At 34.3% G+C, this 20,843-nt stretch overlaps 1 protein-coding gene across 1 annotated transcript in view; it reads left to right on the forward strand.

Moving 5' to 3' along the window:
• The window catches only part of ICA69 (islet cell autoantigen 1-like protein), a 135,035-nt gene that overhangs the window by 98,715 nt on the left and 15,477 nt on the right, over nucleotides 1-20,843 (forward strand). The window contains exon 9 of the mRNA XM_035363685.2: nucleotides 19,955-20,230. Coding sequence (XP_035219576.2) covers nucleotides 19,955-20,230 — 276 coding nt within the window. The remainder of the gene's footprint in view (nucleotides 1-19,954; nucleotides 20,231-20,843) is intronic.

The following is a 20,843-nucleotide window of genomic DNA, read 5'->3' on the forward strand; positions in this document are numbered from 1 at the left end:
AGGCATATGCCGAAGCACACATTGTTCGAGAGGTTGCATCAGTCTCCGTGTGAAAACGGGTCATTTGAAGCCACCTCTGACACTAGGAGTGGAAAAAGAAGTGCACGACAACCTCACATTGAAGAATCCATCTTGAACATTGTGTATGAATCACCTCAGACAAATACAAGAGCTATTGCACATTGTCTGCAGCTGAGTCATTCCACCATTTGGAGAGTATTACATGAAAATGGTTTGCACCCATACCATTTGCAGAGAGTCCAAGCTTTGCAAGAGACAGATTGCTCTCTTCGAGTTCATTTCTGTCATTGGTTCTTGCAACAGTGTGCAGCGCAGGCGCATTTCCCATCGGATGTGCTATTCACGGACGAGGCAACATTCTCACAGGACGGCATCTTCAATAGCCCCAACATGCACGTGTGAGCAACTCATAATCCATACGGCACACGTCCACATGCATTCCAAACCCTCATCTCCTTGAATGTGTGTGCGAGTATTGTTAACGACTACCTCATAGGCCCGCACGTACAAATGGCTTATTTTATCATATTTTTCTGCAAGAGGTGCTACCGGATTTGCTGCAGGATGTTCTGGCTGTCGTTCGTGATCGAATGTGGTTCCAGCATGATGGTGTACCAGCCCATAACCACGTGCAGATCTGCAATTACTTGGATGGGACATTTCCGGGCAGATGGATTGGGTGTGGGGGACCCATTCGATGGCCACCCCGTTCGCCAGATTTATCCAGCTAGGATTTTTTTATGGGGCCATCTGAAGAGCATCATTTACGAGACTCCCGTTGACTCACTGGAGGACCTCGTTGCACGACTATCCATTGCGATTGCAAGCGTGTGCAAAATGCCTGTCGTTTTTCAAAATGATCGTCAATTCCTTCTGCAACGTTACCAAGCATGTATTACTGCTGGTGGTCGCAATTTTGAACATTTATTGTGAATACCGTGATGCAAAAGCAAAGTTTAAAGTTATAGAAAACATTTAGCAGAAATAATTATCGCAATAGAAGCACCCTAAGATTATGTACTGTGCAGACAGATGACAAAAGTTTTAAACTTAACAAATTTAAGACACAATAACACGCCGAATAAATACTAATTCAGAAGACAAACAACAAAAATTTGCGGTTTTGCAGCTGAGGATGGTGGTTTGGTAAAACCATCGAAACTAGTCCTGTGGAAATTTTGTAAATATAACGCTGATTTTTGTTGTTTGTCATCTGAATTAACCAATTTATTAACAATATATATATATATATATATATAAGTCATAATAAAAGCAAAGGAAAAGACGGAACACTGTAGATGCTTGATTAGACCCATATTGAAGAAGATTTTGATTACGTAGTATGCTAGTAATGCTAACTTGGTAATATAACTTGATTCATATAATTTTATCTTACATATTTCCCCCCTTCAAAAAGAAAAAGGCGTAGCGACAGAGAAGCCTTTTTAAAGAGAAAGAGTTAAAGCACTAGCAAATGTAAAAAAAAAAAAAAAAAAAAATCATAAAATTTTTGTCCTGTAAAGTATAATTTATAAATATCAAAATTTTTTTTTAAATAAATTTTTTATTTTTAGTCATTGAATTTTTCAGCATTTCAGTCAAAAAGTCTTTTTGTTTGAGAGTTCACATAATCATAATTCTTCAGAGAAGGTTCTTGTTATTACAGAATATCACAAAATAAACTTTTACATAATCATTACTTATAATTAAATGTAATGAAAGTAAATATTTATGATACTTATTTCCATACTGATAAAATATAATTTGACATCATAAATAATAGGATTAATATTTTCAGAGTTTATGGTTTCACCGTTATCATCTTTCATTTACAATTCCTTATTTTACCAAACTGGAAGACCTCACAATACTAAACAAACATATCCATCAATAGGGATGTCCTCTTGAGCTAACCAGTGTGTTCTATGCACTGGTGGCCCAGGGTGCCTAGGCAGTTGCTTGAAAAGGCCTCCGTTCCTTGCATAAGGTAACTAGCCTTTGAGACCTGCACTAATACATTCCATAATAAAAAAATATAATTATAATATAAAAACTTTACACACACTCATAAAATGAGAGCCTCGAACATTATCTTACTTGAAGAGGGTGAAGGGAACAACTGTACAGAGGTAATTACAGGCCTCTGCTTAGGAACCCAGTACTCCCTCGACATAACACTATACTTAACATACAATCACCCATAAATTTAACATGCATTTACCATAATTTCATATTACATATCTGTAATAATTTCACTTATTTTTTGCACCAACTTCATTTTTAGAATAATTATAAAATTCGTATTCAAAATTCTCAACAAAATTTCAAAAACATAAAAACTTATCTTAATATCCTTCCCTATGAATAATTTAAATAGTTTAAAATTTTGTTACTTAATTTGCTCACACATAATTATGAAAAATTAGAAAAATTAATGAACAAGAATTTCAGATTTTCTCAAAACAAACTGCAGAAATTTTAACCAAAGTTGAAATGAAAACTATAGAATCCGCAGCACATTAAATAATTTAGTTCCTGAGCTAGATTCACACGAATGTAATAATTTTTTAGCTTTTGAAAAAGCGGAAGTGCAAATAATTTTCTGTCGCACATGCTTGCAAACACTAACTCAGATCGACCTTGAACCCGCTGTAATGCTTAATTCCTAAATGGTAATTCACTGATGATTTCCTTTTCACTAGGCATTCGAACTTCTCAATTTGTCGAGATATTACTTTCAATCTGTAAACACTACGCGTGATTATTTTTTTGAAGCACTTGCAAAACACCACAGCAGAAGAATGATTTGTTATTTTTTAAACACTGAAAAAACAAATTTGATGATTCACTTCTTTCACATTATCTTGGATTTATCACAAAACGATGATTTGAAGAGCTGAACTAAATTTTCCATAGGCTGCAGGAAACTATCCTGCTGGCTTAATTGTCATAATAAAAGCAAAGGAAAAGGAGAAGACGAAACACTGTAGATGCGTGATTAGACCCATATTGAAGAAGATTTTGATTGCATAGTATGCTAACTTGGTAATATCTAAAGAACTTGGCAGTTGAGGCAGTTTTAATTCCATTCTTATTTGCAACTGATATTTGTGGCCACAATCACTTGGCACTCTAATCGTGCCTTTCCACAGAAGATTTACATTTTTGATAATGTTGAGATAGAAAGCAAGCCAGCGAAATTACATCTTAGCACAGTAGAGAGCAAAAGCTGAAGTGCATAGTTATGAAGGATGGAAGCACGGCGAAGAGAAAAGTTTTGGTGTACAAAGACTGTTTCAGTTCTTCAGACTGTTCATGTCATCAGAGTTGCGCTGGCCATAGAGTGATCTAGAAACGACCTAATGCAGAGAAGTTAATACGATTTTAGAATAGAGAGGAAGAATTAATGTTTCTAGTTATATTATAATTCTGATTCATATAATTTTACCTTACATATATATATATAAATAAAAATACAATAAATAAATTTAATCAATACCAGAAACTTAAAGTTAAGAGTGTAACATAATCATTGTCAAAAATTACACTTAGATACCTATTCATTAAACCCCCAAGGGTTTTTCCTTTAAAGAATATTACACTATTAATTATACAATAACAACTGACAGATCAACTTCCAGTTCATTGCGTGCCGCGACGTTCCCCTCCCCCGCAGAGCAGCGTGAAATTGATAAAACAGATTTCGGAATGGTTAGAGAAACAAAGGATATGCTTTTATCCATTTTTTGCAGCAGTTCCACTTTTTGTTTGATGGACATTGAAACATGTTTCACATTGTAAATCGGAAATTCTATTTGACATAATCGAAAGTTCAAGCTTACTTTTATAAAATTGCTCTAACAGTCTGCAAAAAATAGTAAGCCGGATCCAATTTGAAGATTAAGGAACAACACAATCTGCAACATTAACTGAAATAGATAATTAGATTATTTTAGCTTACCTTATACCGTCCGTTATACATTAAACACGCATGCGTAAACGTATTATGCGCATGAGTAAAAGTATTACGTGCTTGCATAAACGCATATGCGCATGTGTGAATGCATTATGCATTGATGCATGCACAGAAAGTTTGTAGCTTTGAGGTGCGGATTATAGATCATTCCGGATTATGGGTGTCCGGATTAACGACTTTTGACTGTACTAAGAACGTTAAACACAAGGCAATGCAAAACTCATCTTAAGAGAAAGTTAACTCAGAAATATCTCCGATCTCATGCTAAACTAACAACTCGCAACAATAATAACTTATATAGTATAAATAATGTCATAAAATTAGTGTGGTATAATGAGATTATTACTTTGAAACGGATATTTCAAATTGATGCCCAAGAAGGACCAATATTTCCGATTCTGCTTCATTGCATATCTTTTAAAAAGTAAAAAAATCATCCAATAAATTTCCTTTATCATTTTTTAATGCAAAAAGTTTGTTTTTATAAGCTGTGAAAATTTCGGAAGTTTGATCCCAGTGTATTTTTAGATATGAAATTTTAAAATTAATGGGCATGAAAAAGTAAACATACAAGCAATTTTTCAAAAATTCTCCCAAAATATATATAAAAAAATTTATGCTAAAAATTTCATTAAATTTTTTTTCCTTTCTCTGTGTCTTATGGTCCAGACAATAATGTTTTGAGATTCTCGGTTTATTTGGTAATATTTGCAAAACATCATTAGAATTTGAAAAAAATCTAATCCTCTAAAAATCAAAAGCGTGACACCACATCCACAAGCAGTGTATGTACAAAGTTTGAGTTCTGTATCTTATCGGAAGCAGTTTAAAAATCCATCACCATCTTTTAACCATAGCGACAAGCACCAAGAGTGAGCTAAATAAAAGCTTATAAAATAATAATAATTAAAAAGCATATATTTTTCAGGAACCATTACGAAAGTTCAGGTACGAGTTACAAAAGAACTGATTGCAATATTAACAACAGTAAACAATGTTAAAAATTTGTAAACAGCATTAGAAATCGGCCAATTTGGAGACATGATTGTTCACAGAGGCTTAAGTGTAAGGGGAACAAAGACGGTGGTCTTCTGAACGTGTCCTAAAGACAAAACTCTTTCATGTCTCCTCTTGCTAACGGCAGTTATACGAAAGAGCGTTGCGGGCTTTATGCCCTTAATAACTGCTATCATCCTTCTTATGTACTTCTACTTAATGTTTTACATGTGAGTACATGATTACTGGATTCAGAATATCTTTTGTGAAATTATTTGGTAGAAAATATTTTGAAATTAAATCTTTTATGATTATTAAGACAGCTTTTGAAGAAGGTTTGCAAAAAGTATAATTGAGTGTTTGTTAGCTCAGCTTTTGGTGTAGTGTATAAATATTACTTCTTTTTTCAGTTGCCTCAGAAAGATTTATGTTTTATTCACATTGCCTCATCTGCCATATAATATCTGTCTTTGTAAGAAAATCAAAAAGAGTAAAGTCGGTTGTAATTCATGATTGTAGCCAAGAATTGGTACTATGAGTTTGTTGATGGGGGAAAACTGATATTGTAGTATATTCTTAGAAAATCAGTTAATCAATTAGGAGTTAATTTTAAATGACATTGTATTAACACCTGAGAACAACATACAGGAAAATGATAAAACAGAAAATGGAATTACATTAAAAAGTTTTTTATGTTCAGAGTGTGAGTTTAAACACTCACACTCACTTCTTCAGCTCGTGTGCGTTGAACAGAGTATTTTCTTTATATCGTCGGTGGAGCACGTTGCCGATGATATTCATTTGTTACGGTCTACCCCGTGGCTGCGAAGATGTCTCTGTGAGTAGCATGAGGGAGAATTGCTTGTTGGTTCTTTTGCGCAGCATTCTTAGAAATGTTTTATCTTGGTCTCCATTTCCAAGTGGAGTGCTTTTTTGTGAGATTACTCAATGGTTTTGAGATCTCTGCAAAATTAGGAACACAACATCGATACCAGCTGCAAGTCTGAGGGACACTCTGTACTTGCTTTACATTCTTTGGTGAAGGATTTTGTTGAATGACTTCATGCCAAGTACTTTGAAAGTGTCTACTTCAGTTGCAGAACTTGTGATATAATGTCCAAGATATTTCACTTTAGAACAAGCAAAATGACATTTGTTTCGATCAGTATGAAGCTTAAATTTGAAGAGTCTATCAAACACTAAACGCAAGTCTTCGAGATGCTTTTCAAAAGTAGAAGGCATCGTGATAAGTAAGAGTGTTAACCTTTAACCCATTCCGGAAATCATTCATTAATCTTTGAAAAGTGACTGGTGCTGTCTTCAACCCAAAAGGCATCCTTGTGAATCTATAGACTCCAAACTGACATACAAAGGCAGTTTTGTCTTTGTCCGGAGGGTACATCTTAACTTGGTGATACCCTGATTTCAAGTCTATGGTAGATATGTATCTAGTTTGCTTTGCATTATGAAGAAGTTCATCCATACAAGGCAGCGGGTATGGATCAGACTTAGTCACAGAATTCAGTTTCCTGTAGTCAATACATAATCGAAAGTCACCGTTCGGCTTGGGAACTAAAACAACGGGTGCTGCATATGGTGAATTGCACTCTTCGATTATGCCCAATGCAAGAAGTGCGTCAATTTCTTTCTTCAAAATCTCCTTTCTTGCTGGAGATAGTCTGTAAGAATTGTAGCCACTGAAGGTGAGTCTTCTGTATCAATTCGGGGCTCGATGTAAGGAGTTGGTTCTCCTCCCAGAGAGAACATAGTTTCATATTTTTCTAATAAGGCATTCAATCGTTTTTGCTGCTCTTCAGTTAGATTTTCACCTTTGTCTGGATGTAGTAGTCAAGGATTTGTTAACATGTCACAGTATTGGACTTGAACTCTTTCAGCAAATGGAAAGTATTTATTTGAATTGTCTTTCTTCTATTATATTAGTTAACATATATTTCACTAATTCTTCATCATAATTATTGGATTTCATTTCGAGTTCTTTTAATTGTACCATTTTTAGATTGTCTGCCACGACTAAAGTCCAGTTCAAGGGCAAGAAGTTTTAGATGTTCTCATGGTGAAGCTTTCTAGTTGCAAAAACGTGAATAGCACTGAATAGATGACAGTTCCTCACCTAGAATTCTTGACCAAACGGAAAATACTATTCTCTCTTGGGTGCACATCTCTAAAAGTACATAGTTGAGGCATTATCCCTGATGAATATACCACTTTATTTTTGGACAAATTTGACTACAGCACTGTTGTGGATTAAATGGAACAGTCAATGGAGAACATTCGCTGGCAATAGGGTGAAGGAAATTTGTGCTCTCACAAATGTAAATCAGTTGTTATGTGTCATGTATCCTTTAGTGGGTAATTATTTCACAATATACATTCTTTTAAACTACATGTTACTTTTATTATATATACAAAATATATCATCTCTCGCATACACACTTATATCTACAGCTACTTCATAATTCCAGCTACTCGCATTCCAGTCCTCTTCATATTACTGTGCGCGCTCTGATGCTTGGCATGGTGCCAGCTTTTAGTCCGATTATGATATACACATCGATAGTTTTTCATATACCACATTATGTATGCCAGACCAATTAAATCTTACTGATTTATCTTTCCAGGCTATTCATCTTGACATTTTTCTAAATGTGCTTTGTGGGAAGATCCTACTTGGTTAAAAAATTTAGAAGATAACACTGCTGGCCATTAAAATTGCAACACCAGGAAGGAATGATCTGGCAAATGTCAAAATAACATGAAAGGAAGATGAGGTTGGAATGTGCAAATGATTAGTAGTTCAGCCTATTTAGACGCTGCAGGAGGGAGAAACAACATCTGAAGATCTGCATAAAAGAAAAGTTGTGTATTCAGAAAGCGCTTTTTAAGGTCGAAGTTTACTGAGAGTATTGTGTTATGTCTCGAATAATAAGAAATTCCTCCCAGCAAGTGTTGGAATGTGATAGAGGCAGGATTGTTGTCTATAGAGAGTTTGGAGTATCGTTCCGTGATATCGCCTATCGCACTGGTCAACATCCAACCATTGTCATGCCAATATGGAATCAATGGGTTGCTGAGGGTAGTATTGAATGACATGCAGAATCTGAACACCCTCATATTACTAATGCCCGAGAGAACAGACATATTGTGAGGTCAGCCCTGTAAAACTCTACAACCACATCACAGACCTTTAGTCAAGAAATAGGCATGTTCGCAGCATGCCTAGTATCCGCTCGTACGGTGCGTCAGTGTTTGCAGCAACATGGACTATCAACATGACGACCATTACTTCGGCTTCCCTTGACAGTGCAGCATAGAGAGAGGCGGCAGCTCTAGTGCTCCGAATGACAAAGCTGGATACAGGAGGGGTGCAACGTGATCTTTTCAGATGACCCCCGGTTCTTCGTGCAGTATTCTGATGGCCGTACCTGTGTCTGGAGGCTCCAAGGACACCACATGTTGCCTGCTTGCATTCAATATCGTCATAGGGGCCCTGCACCTTGTGTAATGGTTTAGGCAGCCATTGGGTGCACAATATGCACATCTCTTCTTTGAATCTGTGGTAATTTGAATGCAGATGGGTACATTTCTGACATCTTACATCCAGTGGCTGGGCCCTATCTTCGAGGCATGCCAAATGCCATCTTCCAACAAGATAAATCACAAACACATTTTGCACGTTGTGTTCTGACCTTCCTCGATACACAGGGTATTCAATTGCTGCACTGGCCTGCATTGTCTCTAGATCTGTCACCAATTGAAAACATCTGGTCATGGGTTGCTGAGAGACTGGACTGCTACCCTTCTTCAGCTAATGCAGTTGATGAAGTGTGGCATAGACTTGAACCAGCATGACATGAGTTACCCGTTTCTGTCATCCAAGCCCACTTCGACTCCATGCCTAACTAGGTAAGGGCTGTTTTAGATGCCAAGGGTGGCAACTGTTTCTGCTAATTCTGCACCCATCTAAATCCCCCAAACTGCTTACAAATTTAATAATTTTATCTTCATGCCATACCGTTTGCGTACAATAACTATCTCTTTTTTTGTATTTACTTTCCTTCATGGTTTCACAAACATAGTTCTTCAAACTACACTGCTGGAATTTTAATGACCAGCAGTGTAGTTTGCCAGATCATGACTTTAAAACAGATGAAATGTTAATTACGTCGTAGCTTTAAAAATGCATTATTATGCCATTAATGCAAACCTGAGTGCTAAAATTGTTAAATGGTATGAGAACTTTTCTAAATTCTGAAAAATAATTAGTGTTTTAGCTTGAATGCTTAGATTTTGTCGAAATTGTTGGAAAATTGATATTAATAATGCTGAAATCCAGGAACATCCTGTTTTCCAGAAACTGAGGACTATATTGAGGACTCTAGTAGTGCAAGATGATACTGGACTGACTACAGTTGAGACAAAATCATCAGAAGTGATGATTGTTTACGCTTTTAGGTACCCAATCTTATTACCTTCCAAAAATCATGTTTTGCAAGTATTAATTAGAGAATATCATGTGAAGCACTCTCATGCTAGAATACAAGTGTTAAAGGTGATGCTGTGAGAAGAATTTTATGGCTTTGAGACATGCTATCAGAGCAGTTGTCAGCAAATGCATCACTTGTAAGTTTCACTGTAAAATCACCATCAACTGAACCTAGACATTTATTTGCCAGTCGACAGGATTTGAGACACTACAATGTTCAAAGTTACTAGCATTGACTTGTGTGTACCTTTGATGTTGAAGAATAAAGTGAAAGCTTGGATTGCATTGTTCATGTGTGCAGTATGCTGGGCCATTTCATTTGAAGCTTGTTAATACAGAATATTTTCTTTAAGCTTTGTATAGGTTTATTGCATGAAGGGGATGTCCTTCCATGATATATGCAAACAATGGTACTCATTTCGTTTGCACATCTACAGTTTTAAAGAAATTCATTTGAAAACAGACAGTTGATCATCCAGCCTTAAGTCCCATCAAGTGGAAATTCATGTCACCCCCAGCAGATTCGTGATGTCGATGGTGGGATTGTTTAATTTGCTGCACCAAAGATTTCCTAATGAGAACAAGGCTCGGTCAACTGTAAGGAACTACTTACTATTATCTTTTCATGTGGAAGCAGTAATAAACTGAAGATACCTCATTTACATTTCAAATGATTCCCAGGACCTAATACCACTAATGCTAGCTATGTTTTTGCATGACATCAAGGAAACAGAATGTTAACTATATTGATCAAAATAAACTTTTAAATAATCAGATCACTAAGAGCTTAGAGAGCAGTTCTGTAGCAGTTTTCGAAAGGAATATCTTCCTCAGCTGGTTCTCAAACATAACCATACCCAATGTGATCTAAAAGTGAGAGATATACTGATAAGTTTGGAGAACCAGAAAAGAATGCCACCCAGACAGTATAGTAGTTAGGGGAGCCTGCTGTGGTACCAAAGGGCCCAGGTTCAAATCCTAGAGAAAGCATGGATGTTTGTAATTTATAGTGTCTTTGTGGCATGGGGTGCTCTAATATGGTGAGCTGGAAGTCTTCTCATGGTTTGGTGGTAGGGGAGGAGTGGTTAGAGACTCCTGGGGTAGTGTCCCTCAAAATTGGGGTGAAGTTCAACCTCCATCATGCTGTGGAAATAATTCTTCCATGGAATTACATGGACTACAGAAAAGAATAAAATAACACACACTATAATAAATTCTCTGGTTCGGTTCTTTATTAATTCTCATAATTAATTACAATTACTCATTATTAACTCATAGCTGTGACCAGCCCTCTTGCACCGTCAATGGCGATTCTCAAACTCCTCTGATAATAACATTACAGATGCGCATGCGCGGATTACATTACAGGTGCGCAGGCACAAACATGCCGCCCCGCGTTGCAATGCATAGCATTCAACTATTATAATGAAGATATAGTATAAAGAAATTTAAACAAATATATTATAAAAAATTTTGAATAAGTACTATTACATAAAATCATTATTATAATTAGATGTTTACCATATACATCAGCGTATAACTCAAAACAATGCAATATAACATTTCAGTTACATAATGATATTTTAGCACATTCAATGTGAAGCACATTCAATACTATACAATAACTATAAAGACAATACTCATTTTTCTATTGGTAAGACACATAATTTGGTAATTGGTTATTTGAAAGTTCCTGTTTGAGTTTTTACATTGCACACGCGAACCTTTCCATCTTTACCATAAAATACTTCTATTATACGACAAACTGCCCAATTAACAACAAGACAAATTATCTGTAATTAAGACCATGTCTCCAACATGTATATTGTTTTTAGAGCTTTGCCATTTAGATTGATTTTGTAAATGACTTAAATAATTGGATTTCCATTTTTTCCAGATAATTTGTATTAATCTTGTGATCTGTTGCTACAATTTTAACCTGTTAATGTTAACTTCTGTGATATCTGGCTCAGGAATCGGATTAATTGCTCTACCAATTAAAAAATGCGTAGGTGTTAGAACTTCTAAATCATCAATGTCCAAAGACAAGGGTATCAATGGTCAGGAATTTAAAATTCCTTCAGTCTGAATCATAACTTAAAATTGTTCAAAGGTCAATTTTGCATTACCTATGACACATTTGAAGTGGCTCTTAAAAGATTTAACTCCAGCCTCCCAAAGGCCCCCAAAATTGGGTGCTCTGGGAGAGAGAAATTTCCATTCGATGTTCTCAGAGCTCAAAATAACCAGCTAAAAGCTCATCTTGTTCGTTTACTAGTTTATTTAATCTCTTTAATTCTGCATTTGCACCTACAAAATTAGTAGCATTATCACTAAACAGTGTTAAACCTTTGCAAAGAAACGTTTCAAGGTAGCTATTAATGCTTTAGATGTTAGGTCTGTTATCAGCTTTAAATGAAAGGCCTTAGTAACCATACAAATGAATATACACACTTAAACTTTCTGATATATACCTTTTCCCTGGTTTTTGTACTTAATTAAGAATGGACCACAGAGGTCAACTCCAGTACAATTAAGTGTAAGATTAGCTGTAATTCTTTCCTTGGGTAAATCACCCATGATTTGCTGAGCTACAATAGGATTAGCTTTAAAACATGTTATACAATTTTTTACAATTTTTCTACAAACATTTCTACCACTTTCAATCCAAAATTTTTGTCTTATATAATATAACAAAGATTGAGGACCTACATGCAAATATTTTACATGATAGTAATTAACTATTAACTCTGTTAATTTATGTTTAGGAGGCAGAATAATGGGAATTTTTTCTCATAAGTTAAATTGCTATTTCTTAATCTACCTCCAACACTCAACAGTCCATTACTGTCAATGAAAGGGTTAAGACTTTTAATAGAACTTTCTCTTGGAACAATACCTGACTTTTTAAGACCATTTATCTCATTTATAAAATACTTACCCTGCACTAATTTTAATAAAGCTTCTTCAGCTGCTCTCAATTCTCCCACTTGTAAATTATCTACCTTCTTTTGTTCTTGCTTACAATTCTTACAAAACCTAAAACAAAAACTTACAATACAAATTAATTTTAAATACTTATTACTGCAATTCAATAAATCATTAACAAAATTATTCACATTTAGATTTAAACATGTTGATAGTTCAGAATCAGCAAAGTTTTTAAGTTCATTACTGTCCTTTTCAGTAATTGCTTCAGGTGTAACTCTTATAGGGTTACACCTGAAGAGAGAGTTATATATAACTCTTATACTTCTTCATCCTTCATTAAGCAGTCAGGCCTGTTCCACCACAATTGATTTAGTAGCAGTCTTTAGGCAGACATACCTCTAGATATGAGATCTGATGGGTTTTCTTCAGAAGCGATATGATGCCACTGTGCTATTTCAGTCAGATCTTGTATCTTTGAAATCCAGTTTGCAACAAATGTCTTGAGCAGGTGTGGCTCTTTCTTGATCCATGACAGCTCAATCATAGAATCGGTTCAAAGGTGAATAGCAGTAAGCTCCAATTTTAACAATGATTTCACTCAATGCATTAGTTTAGCTAATAGCACTGCTGCGCAAAGCTCAAGTCTTGGGATTGTAGTCTTCTTTAGGGGGGAAACACGCGATTGACTGCACATCAACCTCACTGTTGTATGGTTTGTTGCTGATGTGGCTTTACAGTAGATAACTGCTCCATAGGCGGCCTCTGAGGCATCAGAGAAACCATGTAGCTCAATATTGATTGTATCTGGTAATAAAATGCATCTATGGACTTCAATGTTATTAATTAGCTGCAAGGTAGTGGAGAATTCTTTCCATTCTTTAGCCTTCTTTTCTGGCAGAACATCATTCCAGTTCAATTTTAATAGCCATAATTTCTGCATAAATATTTTTGCTATAATTATATTTGGGGAAACTATACCCAATGGGTCAAAGATGCGAGATATGGCGGATAACACTTGCCGTTTCGTAACCTTTTCGTTGTCTTCGATTTTAACGTTGAAGCTCAAACAATCTTTTTTTGACTTCCATAAAATACCCAATGCTTTAGATTCTTCTGATTTACCAAAGGGATATGTTTTGTCATTTGTTTGACACAGCTCAGTAAGTAACATACCTCCACTCTTCAAAATGCCTATTAACTGATTTTGAAGTTCTAATGCAGACTCAGCTCTAGATAGAATATCATCCATGTACATGTCTTCTCTAAGTACAGGTGCTGCTAAAGGAAATTTATTTCCTTCATCATTTGACAGCTGTACAAGTGTTCTCATTGCTAAAAATGGTGCACTCACAGTTCCATAGGTAACAGTTGTTAGCTCAAAGTTTTTAATTGGCTTATCAATGCCTTCTTTCCATAAAATCCTTTGCAACTTCCACTGATCTGGATGGATAGAAATAGCTTGATACATCTTTTGTATATCAGCAGTGAAAGCAAAAATATATTTCCTGAATCTCAGCATAATTGAGAATAAATCATCTTATCTCACACCTCCATTATACTGTATAGAATTTAGAGAGTTTCCTTTGGTTGTCAAAGAAGAAGCGTTAAATACTACTCTCAAGGGAGTAGACTTACTTTTCTCTTCTCCACTATATATCCAATATGAGGAATGTAATATGATCCTTGTTTCTCCTCGCTTTCACTCACCTCAACCATATGTCCTAACTGTTGATATTCTTTTAAAAAGTCTGAATATAATTTTAAATATTCGGGATTCTTTACTAAGCGTTTCCATAAGGAATTTAATTTACTCATTGCAATTTGTTTAGAACTTCCTAAAGTGTTCGGATCCTCCTTTAATCGCATTTTAACAATGTACCTACTGGTTCTATCTCGTGTATAATTTTCTACAAAATGTTTCTCACAAATTAAAGATTCTTTGTTTTTGGGTTTATCAGTTTCAATATTCTCTAATTCCCAAAATTTTCTGAGAGTTTTATCTAAGTTGTCTTCTTCCTTTATCAACCCACAATGAAGCCTGTTTTCAGTCTCTGTTGGAATACTTCCACACACGATAAATTCAAAAACTGTATCTTGAAAAATAAGATCAGGATTATTCATTCGAATTTGACTCGGTTTCAAAAGTTCATAAAAAAACTCTGCTCTCAACAGCACATCTACCCTTTCTGGAACATTAAATCCTTCATCTGCTAATTTTAAATTAGGAAGATCTTGCACTGAAATTTTAATTTTGTTCGAAGGTGTTAAATCAGCAGTTATTTTTGGAATTGCTAAACAGTCCAAATTCTTTATAAAAGCTCCTTCTTTATTGCATATTGGAGCATTAATTTTATGCTTTATTGTCAAAGTAGCATCATTTATTCCTGAAACCGAAATGTTTGTTTTTTCCGTCTCTAACTGCAAAGGCTCAATAAAATTAGGTGTCAGAAAGTTTGACATACTGCCGCTGTCCAGCAGACACTTCACTCTGTGTTTTCTTCCCTTGTTATCAATTAGAAAACATACGATGGTTGAAAGCAAAACTGTATTTTGTTTATTTGAATAATTGCTAATGCCTTTTGAACGAACTTCTGCGCATGAACATTCAAGGTCAATGAGTCATCTCGTTTGGGAACGTTGCAGTCAGGTACAATTGTTTTGTTTTTATTTTTTTCCGATGAAGAACCTTTTTTATCCTTTACGATATTTGCTTTTGGAAAGTGAATAGTTTTGTGGTGCCGTTTTTGACAAAAACAAGAATATTTCGAAGGGCAATTTGATACTGGATGCATACGTAGACAGTTAAAACATAATTTATTAGATTTAACAACCTGTACTCTTTCTTGTACCGGTAATTTTAAATACGATGGGCATTTTGCCAAACCCGTATTCTCGTGGCATAAAATACAGTTCTCTGTTTTAATATCTGATAAAAACACTTTAACTACACTTTTTGAGCTGTTATACTTACGATTAACATGAGAATTCTCAGTAAGAGGTTTTCCTTGTGACGTGAAATGTAAATCTATTTCTTTACCTAACTCACTAGGTGAAAACCAGGAATCACCTTGCCTCACTGCAATCTGAGAAGATGTTCCTGTATCTAAAGATTGGTATAACCTGTCTGAAACTATTAGTTGTTTGAGGGTTTCGAAGTCAGTTATTTTCCTTAATTTTAAATAATCCCAGGTAGTTATTAAGCGTGAAGCAAACTGCACATGAGTTTCATTTGGTTGTTTAACAGTTTTTCCAAAGTTTTCTAAACACGAATATGGTGTTGGCTGAAACTCCTTCAGAACTACTTCTTTTACTTTTTCATAATTTGTGATGTCCTTGTCATGTAAATAGGTTATTATATTCAAAGCTTTGTCTCCTAACAGATTTAACAGAATTTCTGCTTTATAGTCCTCCGAAACATTTTTTGTAATAAACGCTCGTTCTAATGATGAAAAGAAAAATCCCCAACTCTCAGGCCGTATAGGAATTTTTACAGTTAAGGTTCTGATACTTTTTATTAATTGATCTAGTGACTCTGATTTTGTTTCGGTTTTGTTTCAGAGTTTACACCAAAAAGTTTTGTTTCTGCTTTAAGCTTAGTCAACTCTAACTCATTCTTTGATCTCTCAAGTTTTATTTTTTCTAACTCGACAAGTTTTTGCTCTTCTTGTTTTCTATTTTTGATCTCTTTTACTAAATTTTGTTTAGTTTTAAAAATTTCACTATCCTCAGTAATATCAGTTAAATCTGCTATAGTCATTTTTTCGTCAACATTTACATTTATTTCTAAGGCAATAAGCCTTAAATCTTCTTTTTTAGCACTCTTAAATAACATTGTTATTTATAACAGAACAAGCACAGAATGTATAGAATTAACAAGAGAGGAATTACTTACCTCTGCAGTGATTCACTTTTGATGAATATCCTTATCCAAAATCAGCGATATTCGTTGAAAAGAACAAGCTGGGAATACTGGCAGACACAAACACTCCTGCGTTCTCAAAAACGAAACACTATTTGTTCACGCACAAAACTCAATTTCCGTCTCTGGGGTACCAAATATGTTTGAGTCTCATCCCAAAAACACACACTATATTAAATTCGCTGGTTCGGTTCTTTATTAATTCTCATAATTAATTACAATCACTCATTATTAACTCATAGCTGTGACCAGCCCTCTTACACCGTCGATGGCGATTCTCAAACTCCTCTGATGATAACATTACAGATGCGGATGTGCGGATTTACATTACAGTTGCGCAGGCGCAAACAGTTACAGTAAAGACGACATGATCCGTACTGTGCATAAAATACTTCTAGAGGTATTTTACAAACAGTTACATGAAACTGTAACTGTTTGATTTATTAATGGATAAATCAAAGCTTGTAGTGTGTAAGAAAACGAAAAAAGGCTAACATTCCACCAGATGTAATTCGTAATGTAGCCAAGAATTAGCGCTATGAGTTTTTTGAGGGAAAAGGAAAGATTATTTTAATATTACTTACTCTATATATTTATAAATGCTGACATTTTATATTATTTTTGTATAATTGATGTGGCTGAAAAATTGATTCAAAGTTTCAGAGTTGGTTGCTATGGTTGTAACATATCTGTTCTCACTGTGTTTGCCTTGTACCTTTTCTGTTTTTTAATTGCAGTGAGTATAATAAAGTGATGGAGACCCATGTTTGGTATATTTTTTCAGTTAAGTGGTGTTCCTTTTCCCATGACATTACTAAAAACAAGTATGATGTCTGAAGATATGGAAACAAATGAAATGAAGTATAAAGTTTTTTCTTGCTGTAAAATTTATTAGATTCTGCTTTCTGATCAAGTTGTTAAGGGTGTTTCTGTATAATGTTATATAGATATATTGAGTTATATCATAGAATCTGCATACGCTTCGTAGATGGTGTTACTAGAACCATTCTTAATATGTATAAAGGTGATAAATATATTTTGTGCCAAGTTCATGTATTTAGTTTTTGAAGTTTCAGTTTTCATGTAAATTAGGTTAGCTACGCTTGCTTACAGTCTTGCATAATATTTCTAGTAGCTGGTTTGGCATTGAAATAGAAAAAATATGATTCTCATGGCAATTTGGAGAAATATAGACTTTCTTAGTGATATTCTGCACTAGTAATAATAAGCTTCATCCTCTTCATCGTTCATAACATCAATAAAAAAATGAAGTTCTTAAATGCCTTCGGGTTAACTTGCCTATTAGTTTGATTATTGATTTTAAGGACCTAAATTATGTTCACTTTGTATTGTTTATAAATTTGATACATACATAATTTCTGTTAACTTTTGTCATGTGAAGATAGTGTTTGTCACACAGCTCAGAATAACTTTCTATTCTTTATTAAATAAGTTTCTTGAAATTTTAATATAGCTGTTTCATATGCTATTTCTTCCATATTTCTTATGTCTACAAATCACTAACAATTCTGAAAGACTGGGCTTTGCATTTTTTTTATCTGTTTTACAACAGTTTAATTTCATTCTTCTGTTTGTTGATTAGTTTGTTTTCATTTTTTTTCTATTGCTGGTGTATTAAATAGTGCACATCATATATTGTATCTCTGTTTTTCACACTTTTATAAATGGAAGTGTTTCCTATAACAGGTACAATGAAAATTTCCAAGTAACTAGATTTTCTGATGTTAATAAGCTCTGACTAAGTTATGACATTTCTGCAGTCCTCCCCCTTGTTTTAATAATATGGAAAAGTATTTGAATCGTTTGTTTCAGAAATTATTACTGATTGCAGTTCTGAATGAAGCTTGATTTTACGAACTCTTTAACTTATGCTTCTTAACCCTCTGACTGCTCAATTTGTGGACCGAAATTGCTTCCAAATTTTTTTTTTTTCCCCATGTTTTAAATCTATATATATTGGAGAATTGAAAAATGTTCTTTTTCTTTCTAGAAAATATTTTTTATATAGATTTTTATCATGAGAAACTAAGTTGCCAGAAAAACCAATTTCAGATGTTATCACCAAAAAAGACTTTTTTAAAATAAATTTTAGTCGAATTACATTTAATTTCTATTTATTGCATAATATAAAAAAGTAAAATGTATAAAATTTAAGAAGATATAAAGTGCTGAGGGAAAAATATCTTCGAAATGCAGTTTAGCATGATGGAGTTCAAAACAGGGTTCAAGGCAAAGTCCAACTTCACAATCTTTGCACCAGATTCAGTAAGTCTAATTAATAATCAATCTAATTTTTAATCTAATTAATAATTTAATTAAATAATCAAGATAATCGCTGAATGTTTCTAGCAGCCATTTCTGTAAGAAAAAAGTGGCAAAAAGTGAAGTTTGAGGGCTAATACCACGTGCCTTCAAATGCTGCAATTTAGTAGACAACTAACGATATCTTTTGGCCGAAACGTAAACTAAATGCCTAATATTGTATATAATTTATTTCAATGGTTAAGCGGGGAAAAATGGGATCCGCTCCTCAATAAAGGTGGGCCCACCAGCGACTGAGCGGTAAAGTCGCTGAACACTAGTAGTTTGGTCCGAGGTTTGAATCCAACGAACGGGCTGGCTGTATGGGTGTTTTTGGGGTTTTCCCCATGTGTAATGTGTATACAAGCCAGTTATCTTAGAAAGTCCTCCATGAAGGCATCCCTCCCCTTAGGCAGATAGCCCTCGAGGCTTTGCCGTAATTGAATAACCTAACCTAACCTCAACAAAGGAAGAAAAACATATGCCTGCAGAGATTGCGGGATGTGCAAATTTTGTTTCATTTGAGTTGCCCGTGGAAATCGCAGGATGATCAGTCAGAGGGTTAATATAAAATAATGTAGACACAATAACACGCCGAATAAATACTAATTCAGAAGTTAGAAGAAGAAGAAGAATAGAAGCCCCAAACAGGCTTACATTTTGCTTTCTTTTTTGAACGTGGTTTGCGGTTTTGCAGCTGAAGATGATGGTTCGGTAAAACCATCGAAACTAGTCCTGTGAAAATTTTGCAAATTAACGCTGATTTTTGTTGTTTAACTTCTGAATTAGTATTTATTTGGCGTGTTATTGTGTCTTAATTATAGAAGCCCCAAACAGGCTTACATTTTGCTTTCTTTTTTGCACGTGGTTTGCGGTTTTGCAGCTGAAGATGATGGTTCGGTAAAACCATCGAAACTAGTCCTGTGAAAATTTTGCAAATTAACGCTGATTTTTGTTGTTTAACTTCTGAATTAGTATTTATTCGGCGTGTTATTGTGTCTTAATTATAGAAGCCCCAAACAGGCTTACATTTTGCTTTCTTTTTTGCACGTGGTTTGCGGTTTTGCAGCTGAAGATGATGGTTCGGTAAAACCATCGAAACTAGTCCTGTGAAAATTTTGCAAATTAACGCTGATTTTTGTTGTTTAACTTCTGAATTAGTATAAAATAATGTATTTGTGGTTTTTAAAGCAAAACTGGTATATCACTTAAAAAAGCTAAGTTTGTAATACTTATATTGGCTTTTTCTAGAACATTTACATTTCAACTTTCATTCTCATTTCAGGATCCTCTGACTTTTTGACTGGAGCTCAGAATGAAGACTGTGATAGAAGTGATCTGGAACTCCTACGTGAAATTTTAGACTCAAATTGTGATTATAAGCTTTCTAATAATCTATCATCTCAAATACAAGATATATGCCAAGCATCATCTATAAATCAGCAAATTAATTCAAGTAGGCAAGAAAATTTACAAAATAGTTCTCAGGCATCTTATTTCATGCCATCTCAGTTGCTAGATATGAATAAGAGTTTTAGCTCTTCAACAACTGATATACAAGGTAAATTTCATTTAGTATCTCGTATGGAGAATTTAAAAGATTTGGCACTTTTTAGCGACTTGAAGATGCTTTAATGTTCGCTCTCATCATGCATAAGTCAAAGTTCCGTTTAATGGTTCTTTTTGCTTTTTTTTATTGTAGTGCAAAAATTAGGAAAGAAGGTATAAATATTTCTTATATACAATATGCATGAGTGTTAAGAAATGCCTTATGCCATCTTAAACCAGAATTTTTTAAATGCTTCTCACATTTTAAATCTTTTTCCTCCTTTAAATTACATTAAGTACACATCTGTAATTTGAAAAAGTGATTGTTGCATTTTTATTGGAATTTTCTATTTCCAGGGTTCGTACGGTTCTTAAGAGTCCTTAAGTTTTTTGGAATCGATTTTTGGTCCTTAAAAGTCCTTAATTTTGGCCAAAATCGGCAGAAGGTCCTTAATTTTAATCCTGTGGGAATTTTTCGACTATTTTTTTTAAAACTTTCTAACATTGATAAATATCATTAAAATTATGGTAATATATTGAAATTATATTTAAAAAATAACATATTAATTAAAAATATCTTCTTTTTAATTTTTTCATGATAAGAGTTTTCTCATGTAATTGTCTCA

This window comes from Stegodyphus dumicola, chromosome X2, assembly GCF_044657685.1.
Source record: "Stegodyphus dumicola isolate Sdum_Otavi_A_Nest chromosome X2, ASM4465768v1".
In the NCBI taxonomy this organism is placed as follows: Eukaryota; Metazoa; Arthropoda; class Arachnida; order Araneae; family Eresidae; genus Stegodyphus; species Stegodyphus dumicola.